The sequence below is a fragment of the Ipomoea triloba genome, chromosome 6 (genome assembly GCF_003576645.1).
Source record: "Ipomoea triloba cultivar NCNSP0323 chromosome 6, ASM357664v1".
NCBI classification, from domain to species: domain Eukaryota; kingdom Viridiplantae; phylum Streptophyta; class Magnoliopsida; order Solanales; family Convolvulaceae; genus Ipomoea; species Ipomoea triloba.
This window is the reverse complement of record NC_044921.1, coordinates 20,213,133-20,233,683: the sequence shown is the minus strand read 5'-3', so window position 1 is coordinate 20,233,683 and position 20,551 is coordinate 20,213,133. Positions and strand designations below refer to the sequence as shown.

The 20,551-nt window shown below is 34.4% G+C and overlaps 3 protein-coding genes across 3 annotated transcripts; all 3 read right to left on the bottom strand.

The window, feature by feature from the left end:
• Positions 1–1,469: 1,469 nt before the first annotated feature.
• On the bottom strand, positions 1,470–6,558 carry LOC116022257 (casein kinase 1-like protein HD16). The gene is made up of 16 exons (XM_031262889.1): positions 5,783–6,558; positions 5,064–5,195; positions 4,898–4,971; positions 4,744–4,813; positions 4,546–4,601; positions 4,391–4,462; positions 4,194–4,288; positions 4,048–4,114; positions 3,800–3,929; positions 3,475–3,693; positions 3,228–3,370; positions 2,958–3,132; positions 2,569–2,659; positions 2,330–2,487; positions 2,044–2,232; positions 1,470–1,954 (listed from the first exon to the last, which is right to left on the bottom strand). The coding sequence occupies exons 1-16, from the start codon at positions 6,176–6,178 to the stop codon at positions 1,895–1,897; spliced, it is 2,127 nt and encodes a 708-aa protein (XP_031118749.1). The 5' UTR covers positions 6,179–6,558; the 3' UTR covers positions 1,470–1,894.
• Positions 6,559–13,658: 7,100 nt separating this feature from the next.
• LOC116023635 lies at positions 13,659–14,258 on the bottom strand. The gene has a single exon (XM_031264637.1). The coding sequence runs from the start codon at positions 14,256–14,258 to the stop codon at positions 13,659–13,661; it is 600 nt and encodes a 199-aa protein (XP_031120497.1).
• A 5,059-nt stretch (positions 14,259–19,317) lies between these two features.
• Positions 19,318–20,249, bottom strand: LOC116022875. Its single transcript, XM_031263762.1, has one exon. It carries the CDS (start codon positions 20,159–20,161, stop codon positions 19,583–19,585), a length of 579 nt encoding a protein of 192 aa, XP_031119622.1. The 5' UTR covers positions 20,162–20,249; the 3' UTR covers positions 19,318–19,582.
• Positions 20,250–20,551: the final 302 nt, after the last annotated feature.

Genomic DNA, 20,551 nt, shown 5'->3' with positions numbered 1-20,551 from the left:
ATTTAAAAAACTCTTGTGCTTTATGCATACAAATAATGAACCTTATGCATACAAATAATAAGCCTTGGTTTATTGGATATTAGACTTTTAAGTAAAGGTGGTGGAGTGTGCTAAATAAGTTAAGTTATGTTCTACAAATAATGAACCTCATGTACGACAGAAATGAACCTAAAATATACATGCCTAGATAATCAACTTTCTATCAGTTTGTACATGTTCAAATGTACCTTATGCATATAAATAATGAAGTATGAAGTTGATTTTATAATGTTTGTACACATTCAAATAATGAATATTATGCACAAAAATAATGTGCTTTTATAAATAAAAATAATATAGCTTATATATAATTCACACAGCTGTGTAGGCCATAGTTCACAAAATAAACCTTACTCCGTTCAGTGGCCCAAGCCTCGAACCAAATCTCTATGCCCATGGGCCAAAACGCAGGTTGACCCATAACCCAACCAGCATCGAGTCAACTACCATATTGTCTTAGGTTGACCCATAACCCAGGCGTCATATGGACCCGGGTCTACTAGCAAGGGTCTAGTAGCAAGGTGGACTCAAGCTTTCAAAATTTTAAAAGGGGAAAATTGTAATTTTTGCCCCTACATAATATGTCAATTATCAATGTTACCCCAGAATTATTAGTGGTACAAATATTGCCCCTCAATTTTAAAAAACGTACCTACATTGCCCATCCATGGTGTAAATATTGCCCCTCCTATCGGTACGGAAGGGACAATATATGTACCGATTTTAAAAATTGAGTGACAACATTTACACCACTAATAATTGAGAGGTGACATTGATAAGTGACATATTATATAGAGGCATAAATTACAATTTTCCCTTTTAAAAATTTATATTCACAATTTTAGAACTCTACGTTAATAATTTTAAAACTCTATATTTAAAATTTTAGATCTCAATATACAAAATTACATTACTCAGTATTCACAATTTTGTTATATAAATTCAAAAATTGTGTTATACTATTAAATATAGAGTTATAAAATTGTGAACATGAATCTTGGTCTACATTGCAAAGTGGATCCGGTACATAACATAACAATCGAAACAGGCAAATTATTTTGTGAAACCAAGTCCACCTTGCAAGGTGAACCCAAATCCAAAATACATAATTTACATACTGAATATCCACAATTTATTATACTTAATTTTCACAATTTACATACTGAATGACCACAATTAGAATTATGAACATTCAGTATGTAAATTGTGACAAATCCACCTTGCAAGGTGGACTCGGATCCATGGTATAACTATTGCATTAACCATCCACTAGAACTCAAAATTATGAAGCAAATAATTCCACCTAATACCAAATAATCCCAACTCCCATAGCAACCCACAGATGCTTTGGTTGCAACATTAATCATATAACCTAGACATCCAAAACTAGGATTACAATAGTATATTAAGCAAAAGATGGTGAGATAATATTTGAGATAATTCCCTTCCAATATTAAGCTTATTTAGAGAAGAGGGAAATAATGCAAGAATACCTAGGGATTCCCAAGTCAGATGCAAGTTAATAATGTATAATTAGACGTCTCTAACCAATACGCATATGGCCCTTAACTGCAAAGAAACATTACATGAATCTGATGGCAGGAATGTGTTACTACAGCCCCCATTTATGCTAACAGATGTAAGAACACACTATGCACATCCATCGACATTACATACAACAGAATGACCCCCCACTAAGCACGGTACCAAGTGCAGCTATGACTAGTAAGTCTGTTCCAAATCAAAATTTCTCTACCCAGACGCGACTTTTATTATCTTCATTTTCCACTATGGTCCAGGTTTTGGGTAGTCATCAACGGGAGATGTAACCTTGATGATGATGATGCTGGCACTTCTATGACACTGTACGCCCGTAACAAACAGATGCTATGTATAGATTTTTAGCCCATTTCTCCTGCAAGATCGAACCAAATTCATATAAGGGTATTAGTGGAAAACAATTGGGATCCAAGCAACTGTATTGATGTAAGATGATGGGTCAACCTTAACATGAGTGCTAGGGAAGGCAGAAGTCCTAAGTGTCTCCTGTGTTTCATCAGATGGCTTTCGTCTAGGAACACTTAGAACGAAAGCAGCCTGATCCCAAGTTGCAGCAGTAGCAGTAATACGGTATCCGTTGTCCCATCTCCGGTGGATACCTTCGCTAGGGTAAAGAAAATCCAATTCGACAACCTAAAATGAAAATGGAAGTAAAGATGAAAGAGAAATTAGGTCGTGTATACCATGTCAAGTAATTACTTTTAAGAAAATATTATGGATTAATTGGAACCTGATCTGAAATTCCAGCACCACGAGACATTACTACAGCCCATCTACTGCTAGCAGTGGCCATCGAGGTAACATAGAAGCCCTCTCTCCACTTCTTGTTTATCCATTTAAAAGGAAAAGATTCACTCACTTTGTAAGACTGCTGCAAATATTGTGTGCCTAATCAGAGAAAAGAAAAAAGTCAAGCAAAATACATACATGGAATAAAACAAAGAATCCAGAAATGGAACCAACACTAACCTTTTGACATTACCACCAATGAATTCCCATTAGTAGCTCCTGCAACAGCACTGATATAAAAATTCTTTTCCCATTGTTCCATGATCCATTCCTTCAAACACCAAAAGAATTAAAATTACACTTCGCTGAGTGGGAAGAACATGGAACTTCATACCAGTATATACAAAACAAACTTATTCTTAATATGGCTTAACATCAATATGGTTAAACAAAATAATTACTTCTCCATGCAAATAAGGTGACTCGGAACTCGGAGGGTTTTTTTTTTAAAGCCTCATTCAAGTGAAAATACAAACTTAACTTCTATTATTGATTTTCTTGAAAGAATACATGAACCATCAAAATCCAAGAATGCATTGGTGGTTGGGAGCAAACTGAGAAATACATACCTTGTGAAGAAAATATGGTGAAAGCTCATACACTTGATGAGTAAAACCAGTTCCGGCATCCATGATTAAAGCCCACAGATTGGTGGAAGATGCTACACTGCTTATATACAACCCATCTTCATTTCCTTTATCTATGTGTTGAGAGAGCCTCACATCAGCCACATTGTAATGATACCTACATGAATACACAATAAACAATTATATCCTCATAGCACTAATGGGATGAATAGAGCAGATTGGTATGTCCAAAATAACTGAGGATGGTTTTACCTTTGTTTCATTGGTCTACGAGCATTATAAACACTAATCCATTGTGTAGCAGGCATCCCCATGCGCACCTTTTTCTTTGGTTGTTCATCATCCTCATCTTCAAAAGTGAGACGACCCCTCTTCTGACCAACCTGATAGATAAGCTGTACATGGCACAAGTGAAGCACATGAGATCTATCATTAATTTATTAGGAGCATAGTAAGAAATTAAACTGAAATATAAGGCATTAAAGAAAAGTATAAACACCTTTTGTGCCCCATCTGTGTTTATTGGTCTAATTTCTGGATTAGGTCCAACTATCCCATCAAATAGAGAGATATATTTTGCATAGTTAGGTTCCTCATCAAATTTTAAATTCACTACATGTTCCACAAACAATTTGAAAGGTTGGGGACAAAAGCAGCACAAAGCTTCTGGAGATGTACCCATCTTCTTTTTACAGACAAGAAATCCCTTGTTTTCACCCTGAGAAGAGTAACCATCATGTATTCATGTTAGCACTTGCTAGTATATGAAAAATAAACATATGATGAGAAATATACACCAGTTTACTGTTTTGCATATGTACAACCTGATAGCCTTGCCAAGGCAGACGGCCACGAAGGAGGAAAATGAGTGTGTAAGCTAGAGACTCTAAATCATCTCTCCTGCTACCAGTTCGGCCTAAATGGGCATGGACACTAGCATACCGAACAGTTCCCCTGATAGATAAGCACACAAGCAGTAAGAGTCTACCAGGAAAGCCCTGAAGACTAAAAAGAAGAATTTATATAATGTTTTTTCCTCCATTACATATAGCCAGTAGCTTGTACCCCTTACCTAAATACATCTGGCCTCTGATCATAATCAACATGCAAGCCAGTTGAAGAATCTCGCCATTTAGTTGCTGTAAGATCACCCAAGAAAAGTATATAATAAGATACCAAAAAAAAAGGACACCATAAATTGCAGAACTAATGAATTACCTAAGCCAAGATCAACTAAAAATAGTTTTTTCTCATCAGGAGTCCCTGGCTGACCAAGCAAGAAGTTTTCAGGTTTAACATCCCCATGAACATACCTGCCAAAGCTCTTGTACACTAGTCAAAATTATGTAAAATTTTCTAAATTACCTCTAATTAAAAAGAACTAAAACAGCTGAAATGTTAAATGAGAATCTCACCCCCTTAAATGAAGCTTCTCCAATATTGAAATAGCTTCTATAGCAATGCAGGCTACCATTTCAATGGACATCCTGTGAAGCAAAAACTTGATATTGCTTACTTACATGGTACAATGATGATAGAAATATCCTTAACTCAGTGTATTTATACTTACGTGTGAGAGTTATTATTCCAAACATCCCATAAACTTGGCCCAAGCATATCCATTACCTATAGCAATTAAAAATTACATGTATAATACACTTAAAAGCAGGATTGCATGAAATAGACTCCATATCATTGACATGACTATGTACACAATTTCCAAGCAATGTATATATACCAGGGGGGAAAAGGTGTTCTCAAGACATACCATTATATAATAGTCACCTTGTTGGCCTTTATAGTGCACTCGTGGTACACCATGACTGCCCCCAAGAGTGCTGCAAAAATGAAAAGTGAATAGACTTTTAGCATGACGGCAACATACAACCAAACTGCCACAGCATAATAATTATTTAACTTACTTGTAAACCTGCCACTCATAAGGTGGTCCATAGTTGCATCCTTTACTATTTCGATGCTCAAATTTCAAAGCCACCTGCAGCAGCAGAACACCAAAAAATAAGCATGTTTGCATTGAACACACACGAGAGAAATCCAATTTATTAGTAAGGGTGTCATGACATATACTTCAGTTGCTCCAGGGCCGGTTCTTTCAATTGCATTACCACCAGAAATTCGGCGACCAACATAGACTTGTCCAAAGCCTCCTTTGCCAAGCTTTTTTTCTATCTTGTACACTGGTGAACCACCTACTTGAACCTGTAGCAAAGAAAAGCTCAGATACATCTTAAGATGAGCTCTGAATTACATGAACGGCTGGATTGTGGAAAAACAGAGATTATACTCAAAAGATTATGGTAAAAAATACAGCATATCTGTCATGAGCCAACAATTGTTAATAACTCATACATTCAGATTCTGATGTTGAACTAAAAAAGATTTAGTGTTGTTTACGAAAAGGCAACAGATAACTACTATCTATAGAAAATCTTCATAAGGCACACATATGAAGCATTCCCAAACCTATAAGGTCTGAAACACAGTTCTTCTACACAAAGTACAGTCCCATAAACGGAATAGTCAAACTGAGCACACTAACAAATTTCTGTGATTTAATCAAGCACTTCACCCTCCATCTATTAGACCATTCCAATCATTTTAGGTTGTTAGCAGCCATTACCATTCCCTATTGTAATTATAATTAAGCATTCTCTGATTCAGTAGAAAAAAGTCACACCCAGAGAAACCAGGATTCTTTTACTAGCTTAACTTCATATAAAAATGCATTTTTTTTAAATAAAATGAATGAGTCATACGAAAATGAAACGCAGCATAATAGTACTTACTTTTTCAGGAAGCGGGGCTGCGCTCCCATCATCGTCGGCAGCATGACCTTTTTCAGGGCTCTTAGCGCCGCCACTATCAAAATCATCCATGGCCATGGGCTTGTCCCCAACTTCCTCTCTCCTCTTAGCTCGAATTCCTTCTTCCTTCTCTACAGCTCGACCCTCCGCCGCCGCCGCCGCTGCAGCTGCTGCAGGTGGTATCCGACCTACGTTCTCATCCACAGGCAGTGTCGCCGGCGCCGCCGCTGCTGCCGCAGCTCTCCTCCTCCTAGTCCTCGCCGCAATCGCCTCCCCTTCAATCGGAGTCTGATCGTTATTAGTGTTCGCCTCTGTCTCTGGCTGCTGCTGCTGCTTCGGTCTCCGGCCTCTGCGCGCTCCACCACGCAGCACTGGCATCGTTCATCGTCCGATTCTCATCCTCTCAATTCTCAAACCCTAATCAATTTATCACAACGCCCACTCCTCTCTCTCTCTCTCCCACTCTCCCTCCCACACTAAACAAAATCTTAACAAATATTATATAATACGCGTTTTTCCACAAAACCTATCCCAGCAAAAAAGAATCGAAATTCGAGCGCGACTTAAAGATAAAAGAGTAGCGATCAACGAGTATATAATAAACACGAGAGAGCTGAAAGCAGTTGACGATCACAGAAGAAGAATTTAGCGTTTCGTGGGGTAAAGAAGATTAGGGATCTGTACCGTTTTGGAAAATGAGGAAAGATAGAGAGAGAAAGAGAAAGAAAGAAAGAGAGACAGACGAACAGAGAGAGAGAAAGATACGGAAAACTGTATTTGTGAATATATTTTTTGGGAATACGAGGAATGTGAAAGAATTAATGATGACCCTTGATGGGATTTCGATAGTGGAATCGACGGTCAGGATTGGAAGGAGAAATTTACAATGTAATTTTAAAATAATTTCAAGAAAAGAAATTCAGGAACATTTTTTGGATTTTAACAGCCACCCCCGCCGCTCTAAAAACTTGTGGTTTGGGGAAAGATTTGGACCACAACAATAATTTATACGAGCATAGATTTCCATGGGCTTAATATGAACAATGTAGAGCCCATTAAACTTTTTATTTTTTTAAACAGCCCGTATTTCAACATTTTCGTCAACCCATCATATCTAATCTAATCTAAAAGGGAATAAACCTCGTCTCTAGGCCCAATCGGAATTCCACCCAAGCCCAATTCATCCATCAATATAATATAATAATAATAATAATTTGACTATGTTACATGTAATATATATCTATACATACTTTCTCAACCTATTGAAGTACACAAAGAGTCAATGCTCTCACTGGGGTTTAAACTAGTGACCTCCTATTTGGGGGAGTTACAATTATGCCGCTCAACCACAAGGTCTTTAGCGAAGAAATAAGATTTGTATTCCTAAAAAATTTATTATGTGAACCTTGTTGTTAGAACTATCTCCTCCTCCTATACAATCATTTGAATTTTATTCAAAATTTTAATTTTCATAAAACGTTTTAAAATCTTGGGTGTCATGCCTATAAATTATTGCTCTCTATCAACGGATGAGTTCATGAGTCACTATAGATGAAATTAATGTATGGAACTATGGAAGGCATATCAATGGGAGCTCCCATAGCCGCATGGCATAATAAGCACTTAGACTAGCTCAAGAATGCCATGCTAATCACTAAGTTACTAAAAATTGGATTAGAAGTAGACAATTGTATCGACCGAGAAGTGATGATTTTAGAGAGAATCACAAATTCTGTTCGGATATTAACGATTTAGCTTCCATCAATCATTATTGTGTAGACTATGGTCGTTATTTTATTTTTCAAAAAAAAAAAATTAATAAATATGTCATTATGTTTTTGGATGATATAAACGTCGTCCCTAACTTAGAGAGGGATTTCTTAAGCATTTATTTATGCACGGGGCAACAACAAAGTAAAGATAAGTTTATTGAACTTCGACATTATATTTTTGAAAAATTAACTTAAATGTAAACAGATTATTTTAAGTGATCCACTAATTATGTTGCATTGGGATGCATTCCCCTAAGGAATTGCATTATTTCATATATTTCTATGTCATAGGCAAATGAAAAATTGATTGATACTTATGAAATTGAAGGGTGAAGGGTTTGGAAATATTTTTTGGGTCCTATTTTGAAAAAAAAAAATATGGATGTAGCCCTAGTAGTTTATTCTCCACAGATCATAGACAAATAGATGTTCCATTAATTTTATTTTTTTTTTTTAAACTTTATTTTTATATTTGTATATTTATTTGTTTGATTTATCCAAAATTTTATGCTAACTGATTGAATATAAATAAACCCTTAAATATATATCCCTTGCAAATAATTAAAGAAAATGTGGTCCATAACTTTAACATATTAAAGCATAAAAGGAGAGAGGGATTCAACACACCTGTATTGAATCATGAATGCAGATCGAGTGGATAATACTTTGTGAACCCAACTTCTTATCCAATTGCAACAACATATGAACTCAGTTTATGATAGATTCTCCTAAACAGTAACTAAAGAGGCCGGTTGGGCTTTTTGTCACAAAGCTTTAGATTATTTCCCTTAACTTTTTTTTTTTTAATTTTTTAATTTCTTTTCTTTCACTTATAGTGGCCTGCATGGCATTAAAGCAATGGATTGGTGGATAAAGCTTCTTTAGTTTGACAAATATTTATATAGGATTGTCTACCGTACTCATAGAATTAGGTACAACAGCATATCTAATATGATCTTATATCATAAATTCATAAGTAATTAATAGCTACAATTCTGTATGGTGACAAATGATGAGGCACCCATAGTGCAAGTTCATAGCAAGGTTCGAATTTTTATCTGCAGATTCTCAGTAAGATTTGAATCTTCACCCATGGATTCTCAATAAAGGTTGAATCTTTAATTTATATATCTATTATCTATATATATCCTTAATAATAGCAAGACTTATTATTGAGTGCTTAGCTTAATCATTGAGTTATGCATGCGGCTTGAGAACCTCATTTTCAACCAAAGTAAAGAGTGCATTATATTGGCTAAAGAGAGAGTTGAATAATTGAGCAGTGGGTGGCGCACTTCAATTCCCCCCACAAAACCCATTAATTTTCTCTCTTTTAATTTGTTTTATCGAGTCGTCGCTTTCTTGGCTTTTCCTAGTTTGTCTTTTTGGTTCCAAGTCATCTACTTTGGATACACATTTCCAAACACAAAGTTGTAGGCCACTTATGCATACACCACCTGTACTTTCGTGTGTGTATATATTATTAATAAACTATCAACTATATATATCATTCATTCTCTTTACACGCACACACTTTCTTACAGGTTATATTAAACATTATGTACTAAGATCAATAATGCAATTAGATGATAGAGATACTAACATCAATTTCACAATCTGCAAACCATTAGCTAGGTTACTTGCCAATTTATACTACGATATAATTAATGATGAATTCAAGTTTTCGTGATCATTAATTAAGTTTGATAATAATTAATACCATTATTATGCATTCTTAGACTTGTGAATTCTTATCTAAAGTTATAGATCAAAGATAATAAACTAGTATAAAGTGTTTATCGAAATTATTAGTGTGTCTGATGTATACATGTCGACATGTCATTGTGCTAAACATATAGATGTGTGCATACTGTACATTTTGTGCACGAGTGGCATGAAGAGGAAGTATAGAAGGATTAAAATTGCAGGACATTAATTAAAATAAGTAAAGTTTTTTGAACAAAACTTATATATTAGCAAACAAAACTCTCTTATAATATGTGTTTCCCTGACCTATACTCTACAAATTATTTTTGGAGATAAAAAAATAAAAATTAAGTTGAAACATATTTACACAAAAAAGTATGTTTTATCTCTTTTAAAACTAAAGATATCTATTTCCATTTTTCACATCCAAATTCTATCCATATATCTATTTTAGTCAATGACCCTGAATGAATTGAAATGGAGCACTACTAGCTAGGCTTTTTGGAAGGGGATTGGACATTGATTGAGATTGCAGGCATGAATGGGGAAGGCCGGTAGAATATAATTGAATTGAAATTAACTTTGGAAAAAAAGCATGCATGCATGTTTATCCATCTTTTTATTGCATGCACGCTAAGTTACGTTCCACTCACCTTTGACCACCCAAACCTTTAACTTTGATTACTATATGCTGTATACTACTATGGACAAATTGCCCTAGTAATTCCCAATAATTTACAACATTTGATAAGCAAATTGTAAATGTAATTATAAAGTAAAAATATGATACTTGTAGTTGTAGATGATGCGACATGTTAAAAAGTTTCGAGTTGATAAGCAAACAATAAGTGAACTTTGTCTAATCTTATTCTTTAAATTTCAATCAAGATAAAGTTCAATTGACCGGAATAAACTTTACTAACATTTTTCCATTAGGGTTTCTCTCGTGTCTTTGGTTTTCGACCGCTGCGCTCTAATTTCTACACGATCGCCGCCTCCGTGAAACAAGTGGAGGCGGTGCCCAATCGTCTTCCCTTGCCTCCATCTCCACCACAAACAACGTCCCCCTTCATCGTCTTCTCGTTGTTTTGACGAGTTTCTTCCTCTAGTTTACTTGGCGAGTTCTTTTTCATAAAGCGTGAAACGATAAAACTGGTCATGGCATATGTGAATCTCATCCTAGGTGACGAACATGACAATGAAAAAAGAGACTCCTCCGAATTGAACTAGGACATGCAGTTCAGCCCGATAGATATATTGTCAATGGAAATAAGAATGGAAATAGATACTGGTGTGCAAGACTTTTAAACCAGAGTCCGTCTTGGGTACGTTTGACCATATCATTAATGACATTAAAGAAGCTTTAAGTTCCTCCAAAGAATTCAGCTTCAAATTTGTGAAACAGTCTACGAATCAAGTTCTCTATAGCATTGCTAAGGAAGTTGTTTCTGTATCTGACGGTAAGGAATGTAAGAATGTTTGACCATTAAATCAATTTTTATTGTAAACGTTTCGATCAACTTATGATTAATGAATTAACTTTTTTACTATAAAAAAAAAAAAACAAACAAACAAAGAGCAACTCATAATATTGACCATAAACTAAATTATATTGACCTAACCCGTCTCACGAATTGAGATTTGTGAAGCCGTCTCACACAAGTTTTCCAAGCCTGTAAAGCACAAACCAAATTAAAGTGGCCTGGTTTTCATATCACTGTGTCAACAGGATGATTGTCGTTGCCTTGTGTTTTAAGAAACCATAATAAGATTTTATTTGGTGGTCACTATCGGAGAAATATTTGTTCTTTTTCTGAAATAATATTATAGTAATTTAGCAACATTTTCCTTGGACGCTATAAACAAGAAGTATTAGATTTCTTGTAAAGATTTACCTAAACCATGTACGTACATGATTTGCAATTCAATTCAATAAATTAAAATACAAAGACTTTCAAACATTTATAAAGTTGTTAAAATGACGGAACTTGTATTTACAAATATGATATGGTTTTTCAGATGAATTAAATTCACATGATTCGTATATCAATATTATTAATTTCAATTGAAAGTGATTGTTTTAATAAGTTGAGGTTTAATATATCTAATAGGCAAGGGTGTAAATTGTATTCGATGGAAAAATACCTTCTTTTTTAAAAAAAAATAAAATTGATCGACATGATTAATATGATACGACACTTAAGATAAAATTCTAACTCTATCCAAAAAAATTATCTCAAAAGTAAATGTTTGGTCTTAATTTGGCAGCATAGTTAGTTTAATTATTTGTTAACAACTAATTTCTGTCAACTATGAAGCTCAGCTAAAATTATCAATTAGACAAACCTATTAACTTAATCAACTAACATCAATTTACCAAATAGGCAAATACAGCCAAATAAATGAGGAAATATATATAAGAAATTCACAAATTTGAAAGCAATATGGGATGGATGATGATATGCAAATAATTGAGACGCAAGGGCCCAAATCTAAAAGCGTACCAAAGTCACGTATTCAGAGTGCACCATCTGTCACGATATTAATTAGGTTTCAATTTTACAAGTTAATTAATTAATTAATTAAGTATTAATGAATAAGATGGGACAATTGTAAATTTGTAACCCCAGCTGTGCTCGAGTTTATCCCAAAACATCACATCCTTCCTAAATATTGCTCGTACTACTACCCATCTAAAGAGTATATTTCTATGTATGTGGGCAAAGTATATTTCTATATAGGTGTATTATTTTTAATACAATTATTCAATTTCAATGGGTTCGATAAATCTAGATAATTATATGATTTTTTAAAAAAGAATTTCATTGCAAATAATCCAGGTAGTTCACCATTCAATTTAATTTATAAATTAAGTTTAATCACTTGCTTGAATCTAAACTACCCAAATTATTGCCCCATTACAAAAGTCTACCTAATAAGACTCTAAGAGGCTAAGAAAGCTCAAAAAAACCCAATATATATATATATATATATATATATATATATATATATATATATATATAAAGCTTCTCATGTAACAATAGCTAGGATTTTACTTACCCATTCTTTTTACAAAATTATTTTATATGATTTAACCGTTACAAAATACCAATATATGCTTTTAATTAACTGTCTAATTTGGGTAGAGTACAATATATACATTAATAAATGTGCGGACTCACTATTAGTTTATATTTTTCAAAATTAATATAAATATATCACTCAATAATTTAGTATCAAAACACACAAATTAAAAAATCCTCCGTGTATTGCTTGCCTACTAAACTATATTTGATATTATAGTCTAATAAAATAGAAATAAAAGCAAAAAAAAAAAAAAAAAAAAAAAAAAAAAAAAAAAAAAGAGAAAGAGAGAGGGAGAGAGAGGTTGATTAAAATAGGCAGGTGTTTGCACTTTGGAGAGAAGGGAGGCCCTTCCCGTACTTAACAGCTAGGGTTTTCAATTCCTGCTTTTGGGATTAGTGGAATCACATCCACAACTTTTTCTTATCCTTATTACATACAATCAATATTAATTAAATCCTCAAAGAATTAAGGCAAATCTATCATCAAATCTCTGTCCTAAATTCTATATTATTGTACGATCCTACTAGGAGGGTACGTTCACCAGATTCGAAAATCAAGTTAGTGAAATGATGGTGCTGATTTGTTGGAGTATTAAAATAATAAAACATTTTAATTAAGTTTCGAGTAATTGGTATGCAGATGATTGAAGATTTTACGTATTATATTGCTTGAAAATTATTTTGACCTGGGTACTTTAATTATATTTAATTTGATTTGGTCTCACTGTATATAAGTATATACTCCGTAGTAAGTTTTCAAAAAGCAATTTAATGAAAACCCTAATTTTAATCAATGATAATAATATCACTTGGATAAGAAGAAAAGAACATTTCTTTTAATTTCTTTGTTAATGACTTAATGTTGTTGGCGATGAGTTTACTTTTGTCGGGACTGCCTGTCTGTATTGCTCCTTTCCCTATTTCCCAGAAAAGGCTGGTAAGAACGTAACTACTCCCACAACTCCACAAGGCCATAACTTTTTCTTTATTTGTTAAAAATATTTCTTGCTTTATAATAAATACAATTATAATTCTAATAAATTAGGAGAATGGTAATTATATATATTTGAAGAAGTATTTAAAAAAAAAAACTAATTTCCATATATTCGTAATTTGTACATGCAACAATATAATATTGACATGCACTATTCACATCTCCCATTCTAATCTTCACAATTTCATTGCATTACAGGAAGAAAAAGAAAAAGGAAAAAAGCCCGACCCACCCGAGAACCCGGCCCGTATTATTGCATGCAATATGCAAACCCACGTAACAAAAATTAACTTCTCTCTCTAAATATTCAATTCCTTTGCAGCCCTCAAGCCTTTGTAGAACCTGGAAATGAACTCCTCCGCCGCCTGGTCCACGTGGCAGTCGACCTCGGAGTCTCGCAACGGGAAGGGCGAGTCCGTGACCCTGAGCTGCCTCACTAACGGAGTCCGCCCGAAACCGGGCAACGCAGGGGACGCCGTTTCGCTCTGCAGCGCGTGCATCTCCAGGGCCTTCATGAGCGAGTTGACGGTGACGACGCCGTCGTCGTCGGTGGGCGGCGCGTGGGCGCACGGGAAGTGCAGCGCGTGGTGCTTGCTCTTCTTGTAGTACGCGGGGCTGTTGCTGCAGCTGAACTCGTACTCGTTAGGAAGGGCGGGGTAGGAGGAGCGGCGGTGGGCGGCCGCGGCGGAGAAGACGGATAGGTGGTGGTGGTGGTGGTTGCCGTGGTGTAACATCAGGTTGTGAATTGCGGCTTTTCCGGCGATTTTTCCGCGCTTGAGCATTAGATTGAGATCAAGCATTAGCTTCCTCTTGCATATACCTTGCTTCAACATGAAAAGCGCCGCCCTCACAATGCTCCAAAATTTCTTCGCTATCACCGGCAAATTGTTTGGCTCCATCTCTGATCTCTGTATAATTCTCTGTTGGAAGTGAAATATTTGAGAGAGAGAGAGAGTTAGAGAGAGAAAAGAAAGTTGTGAGGTCCGTATGAGAAAGAATGGGAAGGTATAAGCAGTATATTTATAGTGAGTAAAGTATTGGATGGGGTGACTGGTCGGGACACGCTAATATGATAGTTAGTGTTAATTAATGTTTTATATAATATAATGGAGCTCAATTATTAAGGCGGGTTGGTGATTTGGATCGGAGCTTTAAAGCTGGATGGTTTAATTTGTGTCATTTTCAGTAATTTCTAAGCTAAAATTCATTTGTCTACTGCAGTGTAGTGCCCAGCTTCCACATGATTCATGATACAAAATTACAAATCAAAGAAATTAATAATTAACACAATGTAACGTACGAATATTAATGTGAATGATTTGATCTCTTGTTTCAAGTGTGGAACTGATGACACACTTTAAGTGTTAAAATGACACAACTTTAAAAATACATACTTTAAACTTTCAACAATAAGCAAAATTATTATAATGTCCCCTTGTTTTTTTTTTTTTTAATTTAAATTCATGTTCATTCTAAGCAGTTGATTTTGACAAGATTAATAACTATGATTAAACCGCATGTTTTACAGAGAGCTCCTTTTCAATCATTGTACTCAACAATTTATCACAAGAGATTAATTCAAACTTTTATAATAAAGGGACAACCCAACCAAGTTGGATAATGTTATTTAATAACTACAATATTTTAAATTAGACATACAATGAGAATAACTTATTAACCGTCTTAATTTGAGTAGGTCATTATTCTGGTCACCCTTAATCATTAAAGAAGTTGTTTTTTTTTTTTTCATTCTTTAAAGAAGTTGTACGTAACGTTACGTATAAATTGCCCCACCACGGGCGTACATATATACACACGTTTGTATTATATTGCTAATTCAACGACGCCGTCTCACAATTATATTTCTGCCCTTAGCTTGAATACTTTTGCTTAGCAGGGGAGGTTTCCTCTGGGCCCTACACGTGTCTCTTACAATCAAAGGAAGGTATGTTTTAGTATGTAAACTTATGTCCTACTTAGTACTTACCTAACAAACCAGTTTGAAGGGGAAACTATCATGCATGCATGCATAATTTTAAAACACATGTTTTAATCTTAAATGCAATTACATAAATTAATAATAAGAGGAAATAGGTACCAATTTTACTCTTTTAAATATGTTTTTATTATAGACTCCATTTTTAATTTATTATTCGATCTATTTGTTTCTCTTTAGTTATTTATAAAGCGGTAATTTTAATTAAGCCATTAACAAAATCTATCATATTCGATTGAAAAATATTATATTATAGCTTGCTAGCGTGTCTCCCTTTTGCTACACAAGGTCAACCTTTATACTATAAACCTATAACGGTTACAATAATGATATCAACAACCTCCTAATAAGTGACGTTGTCATCCATAACTCATATCTTTGATGAGGCGTTGCTCTTAATGTGTGGGCTCGCACTTGTAACTGTTCCACATGTTCTCTGCTCCTGATTGTTGTTTGGCTACTTAGATGGGTTAGACGCACCGGGTCAGATCCAGTACCTTATCTAATTATCCTGTGAATCTCAATGATACTTGGGGCTGTTGGCATATTCAAATCCCAAACTCAATCAATAGTACTTCTTCAAAATATCCAAGTCTCATCAATATTATTAATAGGTATTTATTATTTTATATTTATTCACAAAATTTTTGATCAACTTGTTTGTTGCTGTATTATAATTCACTCTTTATAATAGATGTATTTATTAAGTATTCAAGAAAAAAAAAAAAAAAGAAAGATACAACTTCAAATATAATTTTCCCTTAATTTATAATACTTTAATTTGCAATGGCACCATATAAAAGTTTCTTATTTAATTACATTCATACTTTGCGGCTTTGCGCCAATTTTAAAAAATTATATTGTTTTGTACGTGCCAAGCATTATTACTTTATTTTTATGTGCATAATACAATCCAATGTTTTTGTCTTTTCATTACCTCAATTTTATAGTGAATTCTACTTTATTTTTATTGTAGATTATTATAAGTTGTGTGAATGTATATGTAACTTTAATTTCTTTTAAAATATAAATGAAGCTATATTTTTAAAAAAAAAAAAAAAGAAGCTAGCATATATATGTTACTTGCAAACAAGTTTAGGACCTTTTATATTTATTTATTCATGTATTGCTTATTTTCCTAAAGGAAGATGTTTACTTTGTAGAGACCACAAGTAGTGAAAAGGTCGCACTACTAGATCCACATAATATATTTTAATTTATGCTTTTTATTTTTTCTTTTTCATTCAAGTGGCCGGGAACAACAATCTAATATGAGTTGCCCAAAAAGAGTATTTATCGAAAGGTTGGTGGATCATAATTCTCGTAATCAAACATTATGAATTCAATTGTTGTCCGTACTCTCTCGGTCGAACTCGTTACATACACATGATCTTCCTAGTGCAGCCTACCTCTACGTACTATGTGGTTTGCAAAATTTACCCACACACCATCGGATAGTGACCGGAGTTTTCTTCATCACCCAAAAGTAATCTAATGAGTTACTATTTTCGTTTTCCAATTTATTCATCATATTTATTATTTGAAAATCATCTCTTAATTTTTACTTTAAAAAAAACAATTTAAAAGAAAAATTCTAACTTTATTTTTGCATTTAATAACAAATTTAAAGTTCTTTTTAGAGTCTTTAATATAACAAAACTTGAACGTGGATTAGTGTTAGTTAATTAATCAAAGAGTTTATTACACCTTGCTCCCTTGAGTATAGTAGTAATTTCATTTCTTGTTCTCAACTTTGTTTTGATCAATTTTTAGCACTAAATTAAAAAATGAATTTTAATAATACCCAAAATGCCTTACTTTGTCAAAACTTGTTGTATTTGAAGACATTTAAGATATTTTAAATTAAAAATTAAACGAATCAATTTTCATAATCAAAATTTGACTTTTGACAATATCTTGCAAAATTCAATTATTCGTTTGGGAGAGAAGTGTGCTTACATAGAAATCATCAAGCACTCAAGCTTCTTTGAATCATTTAGAATCAAGTGTACGACACCTATCTTTACATGACAAAAACAAAAACTCCGTATCATTGTTAGAATTGAATACTTTTTCCACTCAAGAGAACTTTGTTGTAGATCCTTGAAGAGAAGTGGCAAGATAGTGAAGAACAAGTGACTCCGTCTATAAAACGACTTTGTGTAAAATCTATCACTTTATATTTTATATAAAATACTTATTGAATTCTTCATTGTGTAGAGGAAAATAATGGAGTAGGAAATTTTTCCGAACTAATATAAAAATCTCTCTATACTTTACTCTATTACTTTATTTGTTATTCAATCCATGACATACACAAACACTTGCATACTCAAATATTCCAACAAGCTACAATCTTATTTCTTAAATTTAAACTTATTACCAAGTACAAGAATTCTGTTGTGCACTAAGTGTAATTATCTTTCAAAATGAAAATTTTATAAAACCTATTCAACCCATCCATCTCTCTAGACTTTTATTACTTGCTCGGGACTAACAAAATGTAAATTGAAATTACAATGATGTAAAAAAATAGTAATAAATTATAAATGTGATGATATGAAAGTAGAGTCTACGTACTTTTAGAAGTGAGCGTTTATTTTGGGTATACAATTAGTCCAAGTTTATAAAAACATTGATTATTGAAGCCTGTCAAAGTACGATTAAAGGCACGGCCGTGTTAACAAAAGCAAAGCATGTGGTTAATGAGTTATTTACTAAACTTGGAGAGCTTTTTGGTATTTTGCCTTTTGATTTCTTTCCCTTTTTGAAGCTTTATGATGGCTTTTTGGTCTGAGCTTTTCAAGGACATTAAGCCAATGATATGATCACGTTGCTCGACTTAATTGCCCAATAAATCGCTTTGCATTTGGACTTCAATGGGATTGGGTATGGAAAAACAAAGGCAATAACATTGCAGCTTTTGCTTGAAAAGTCCACATGTTCTTCATATGAAAAATGTTTGTCCAATTTGCGCCGGCCAGCATCCGTTGGTTACGAGGTTATTCAACTTGATATAACATGAACTATCAATCAGTTGTTATACATAGACAAAGGTTCCTATTGTATTGTGAACCCTAAAACAAATATTATGTATATTTAGTTAATACATTATGTACCTCCAGTTAATAGTTTTTGTACATATATATATTGTTTATATCACCTACAGATACAACATCTTAAAATTATTTTTAGATCAAGATCTACAATGCAAGGTAAACCTGGTCGATGGTATAACTTGTCATTCTCAATGCCCTTACTTTAAACGAGTATTTTTCAGTTATCCTGAATTCACATTCTTTGTAAATATTTGTGTGTACATTAAGTTAGACTACTTCACTACTTGCTAGTCCATACATTTTGTCTTTAATTGAGTCTATCCCAAAATAGGATTGATATTTCTTTAAAAAATATAAACTTTTTTTTTTGAAAGCAAGAAAAACATATTATTGCATAGAATTATCGAAACGTACTACATGAACAATGAAAGAGGGAGAACATACAATAACACCATTCCTTAAAGTCTAACAAAGAACACCTCCCTCCTAGTCAAGACATGCATGGACGGCTTGAACCGTAGACTATTTAACAATTCAAATAAGAGTCTCAAATTAACAAAAGTTGAAATGATGGTTAATATCATAAATGACCGAGCGGTTCGCGATCAGCTCAGCTCATTCACACCCCTACCTCCACCCCATCAACATCAAGCTCATTTGTGATTCAACCATCTAATAGCTTCCGAACAGGATTGCCTCCCGTCTCCCTAACCTCATAAAGCCCTGGCCATGGCACTGCCTTTATTTACACTAACAAGGTAACCTAACACTTTAAATTTCTAATAAATATAAACTCTTCTAGCTTCATCAACCATTCAATCAACTACATTCAAGAATCGCAGCACCTTGTATTCCCTCTAGTTATTTAATAACATATGGACAATAAACTAAGTAGAAGAGTGATGCAAATAAAAATTGGAGAATTATATATATGCTCTTATAAACGAGTAATTTGTACATGTAACAATGTCACGTCCCAATCCCAGCAACACAAGTAGTCCATGCGCAATGATTGATATAATACTATAATGTATAATTTATGATTTTGATTGAATTGCTTGAATTTAATCGTCACTTGAAAAATATAATATTATTGCATGCAAATCCAATCCACGCAACAAATTTATCATCGATCTTTGCTAGCCAGCTTTTCTCTCTCTCTCTCTCTCTAATTACTTTGCAGCCTCAAATCTTTGTAGAACCTGGAAATGAACTCATCCGCCGCCTCGTCCACGTGGCAGTCCGCCTCCGCGTCTCCCACCGGGAACGGCGAGTCCGTCACCCTGAGCTGCCTCGCTAGCGGAGTCCTCCCGAATCCCGGCAACGCAGGCGACGCCGTTTCGCTCTGCAGCGCGTGCATCTCCAGCGCCTTCATGAACGAGTTGACGGTGACGACGCCATTGTCGTCGTCGGTGGGCGGCGCGTGAGCGCACGGGAAGTGTAGCGCGTGCTTGCTTTTCTTGTACGCGGGGCTGTTGCTGCAGCTGAACTCGTACTCGTTAGGCGGGTCGGAGGAGCGGCGGTGGGCGGCGGCCGCGGCGGCGAAGACGGACAAGTGGTGGTGGTTGCCGCGGTGGAAGATGAGGCCGTGGATGGCGGCTTTTCCGGCGATCTTGCCGCGCTTGAGCATTAGATTGAGATCAAGCATAAGCTTCCTCTTGCATATGCCTTGCTTCAACATGAAAAGCGCCGCTCTCACAATGCTCCAAAACTTCTTCGCTATCACTGGCAAATTGTTTGGCTCCATTTCTGATCTGTGTATAATTCTCTGTTGGAATTGAAATATTTGAGAGAGATTAGAGTTTAGAGAGAAAAACGAAAGAGAAGTGACTTGTTGTGATTTCCGAATGAGAAAGAGTGGGAGGTATTACCACTATATTTATATAGTGACTAAAGTATTGTGTGGTTCAACTAGGGTGACCTGTTGGTATACACTATAATGATATTTTGTCTTAATTAATAATTTTTTTAATCCAGCTCAATTATTAAGGTGGAATAGGGAGTTTAATGCTGGTTTGGGTCATAATCACAATAATTCAAAATAATTAAGGCCTTTAGTGTCAATTGTTATACCAACGAACATGGTCCATATTGCATTATTAACTCTAATACACAAATTTATACTTCAAATTGACAC

What these genes read in the sequence shown, in the direction of transcription:
- LOC116023635 (XM_031264637.1), bottom strand. Translation starts at nt 14,258, where the DNA reads ATGGAGCCAAACAATTTGCCGGTGATAGCGAAGAAATTTTGGAGCATT.
- LOC116022257 (XM_031262889.1), bottom strand. Translation starts at nt 6,178, where the DNA reads ATGCCAGTGCTGCGTGGTGGAGCGCGCAGAGGCCGGAGACCGAAGCAG. An exon ending in TGGAATAATAACTCTCACAC is followed by an intron (nt 4,463 to 4,545) that starts GTAAGTATAAAT and finishes TTTGCTTCACAG; the next exon opens with GATGTCCATTGAAATGGTAG. An exon ending in TGCCTTGGCAAGGCTATCAG is followed by an intron (nt 3,694 to 3,799) that starts GTTGTACATATG and finishes TACTCTTCTCAG; the next exon opens with GGTGAAAACAAGGGATTTCT.
- LOC116022875 (XM_031263762.1), bottom strand. Translation starts at nt 20,161, where the DNA reads ATGGAGCCAAACAATTTGCCAGTGATAGCGAAGAAGTTTTGGAGCATT.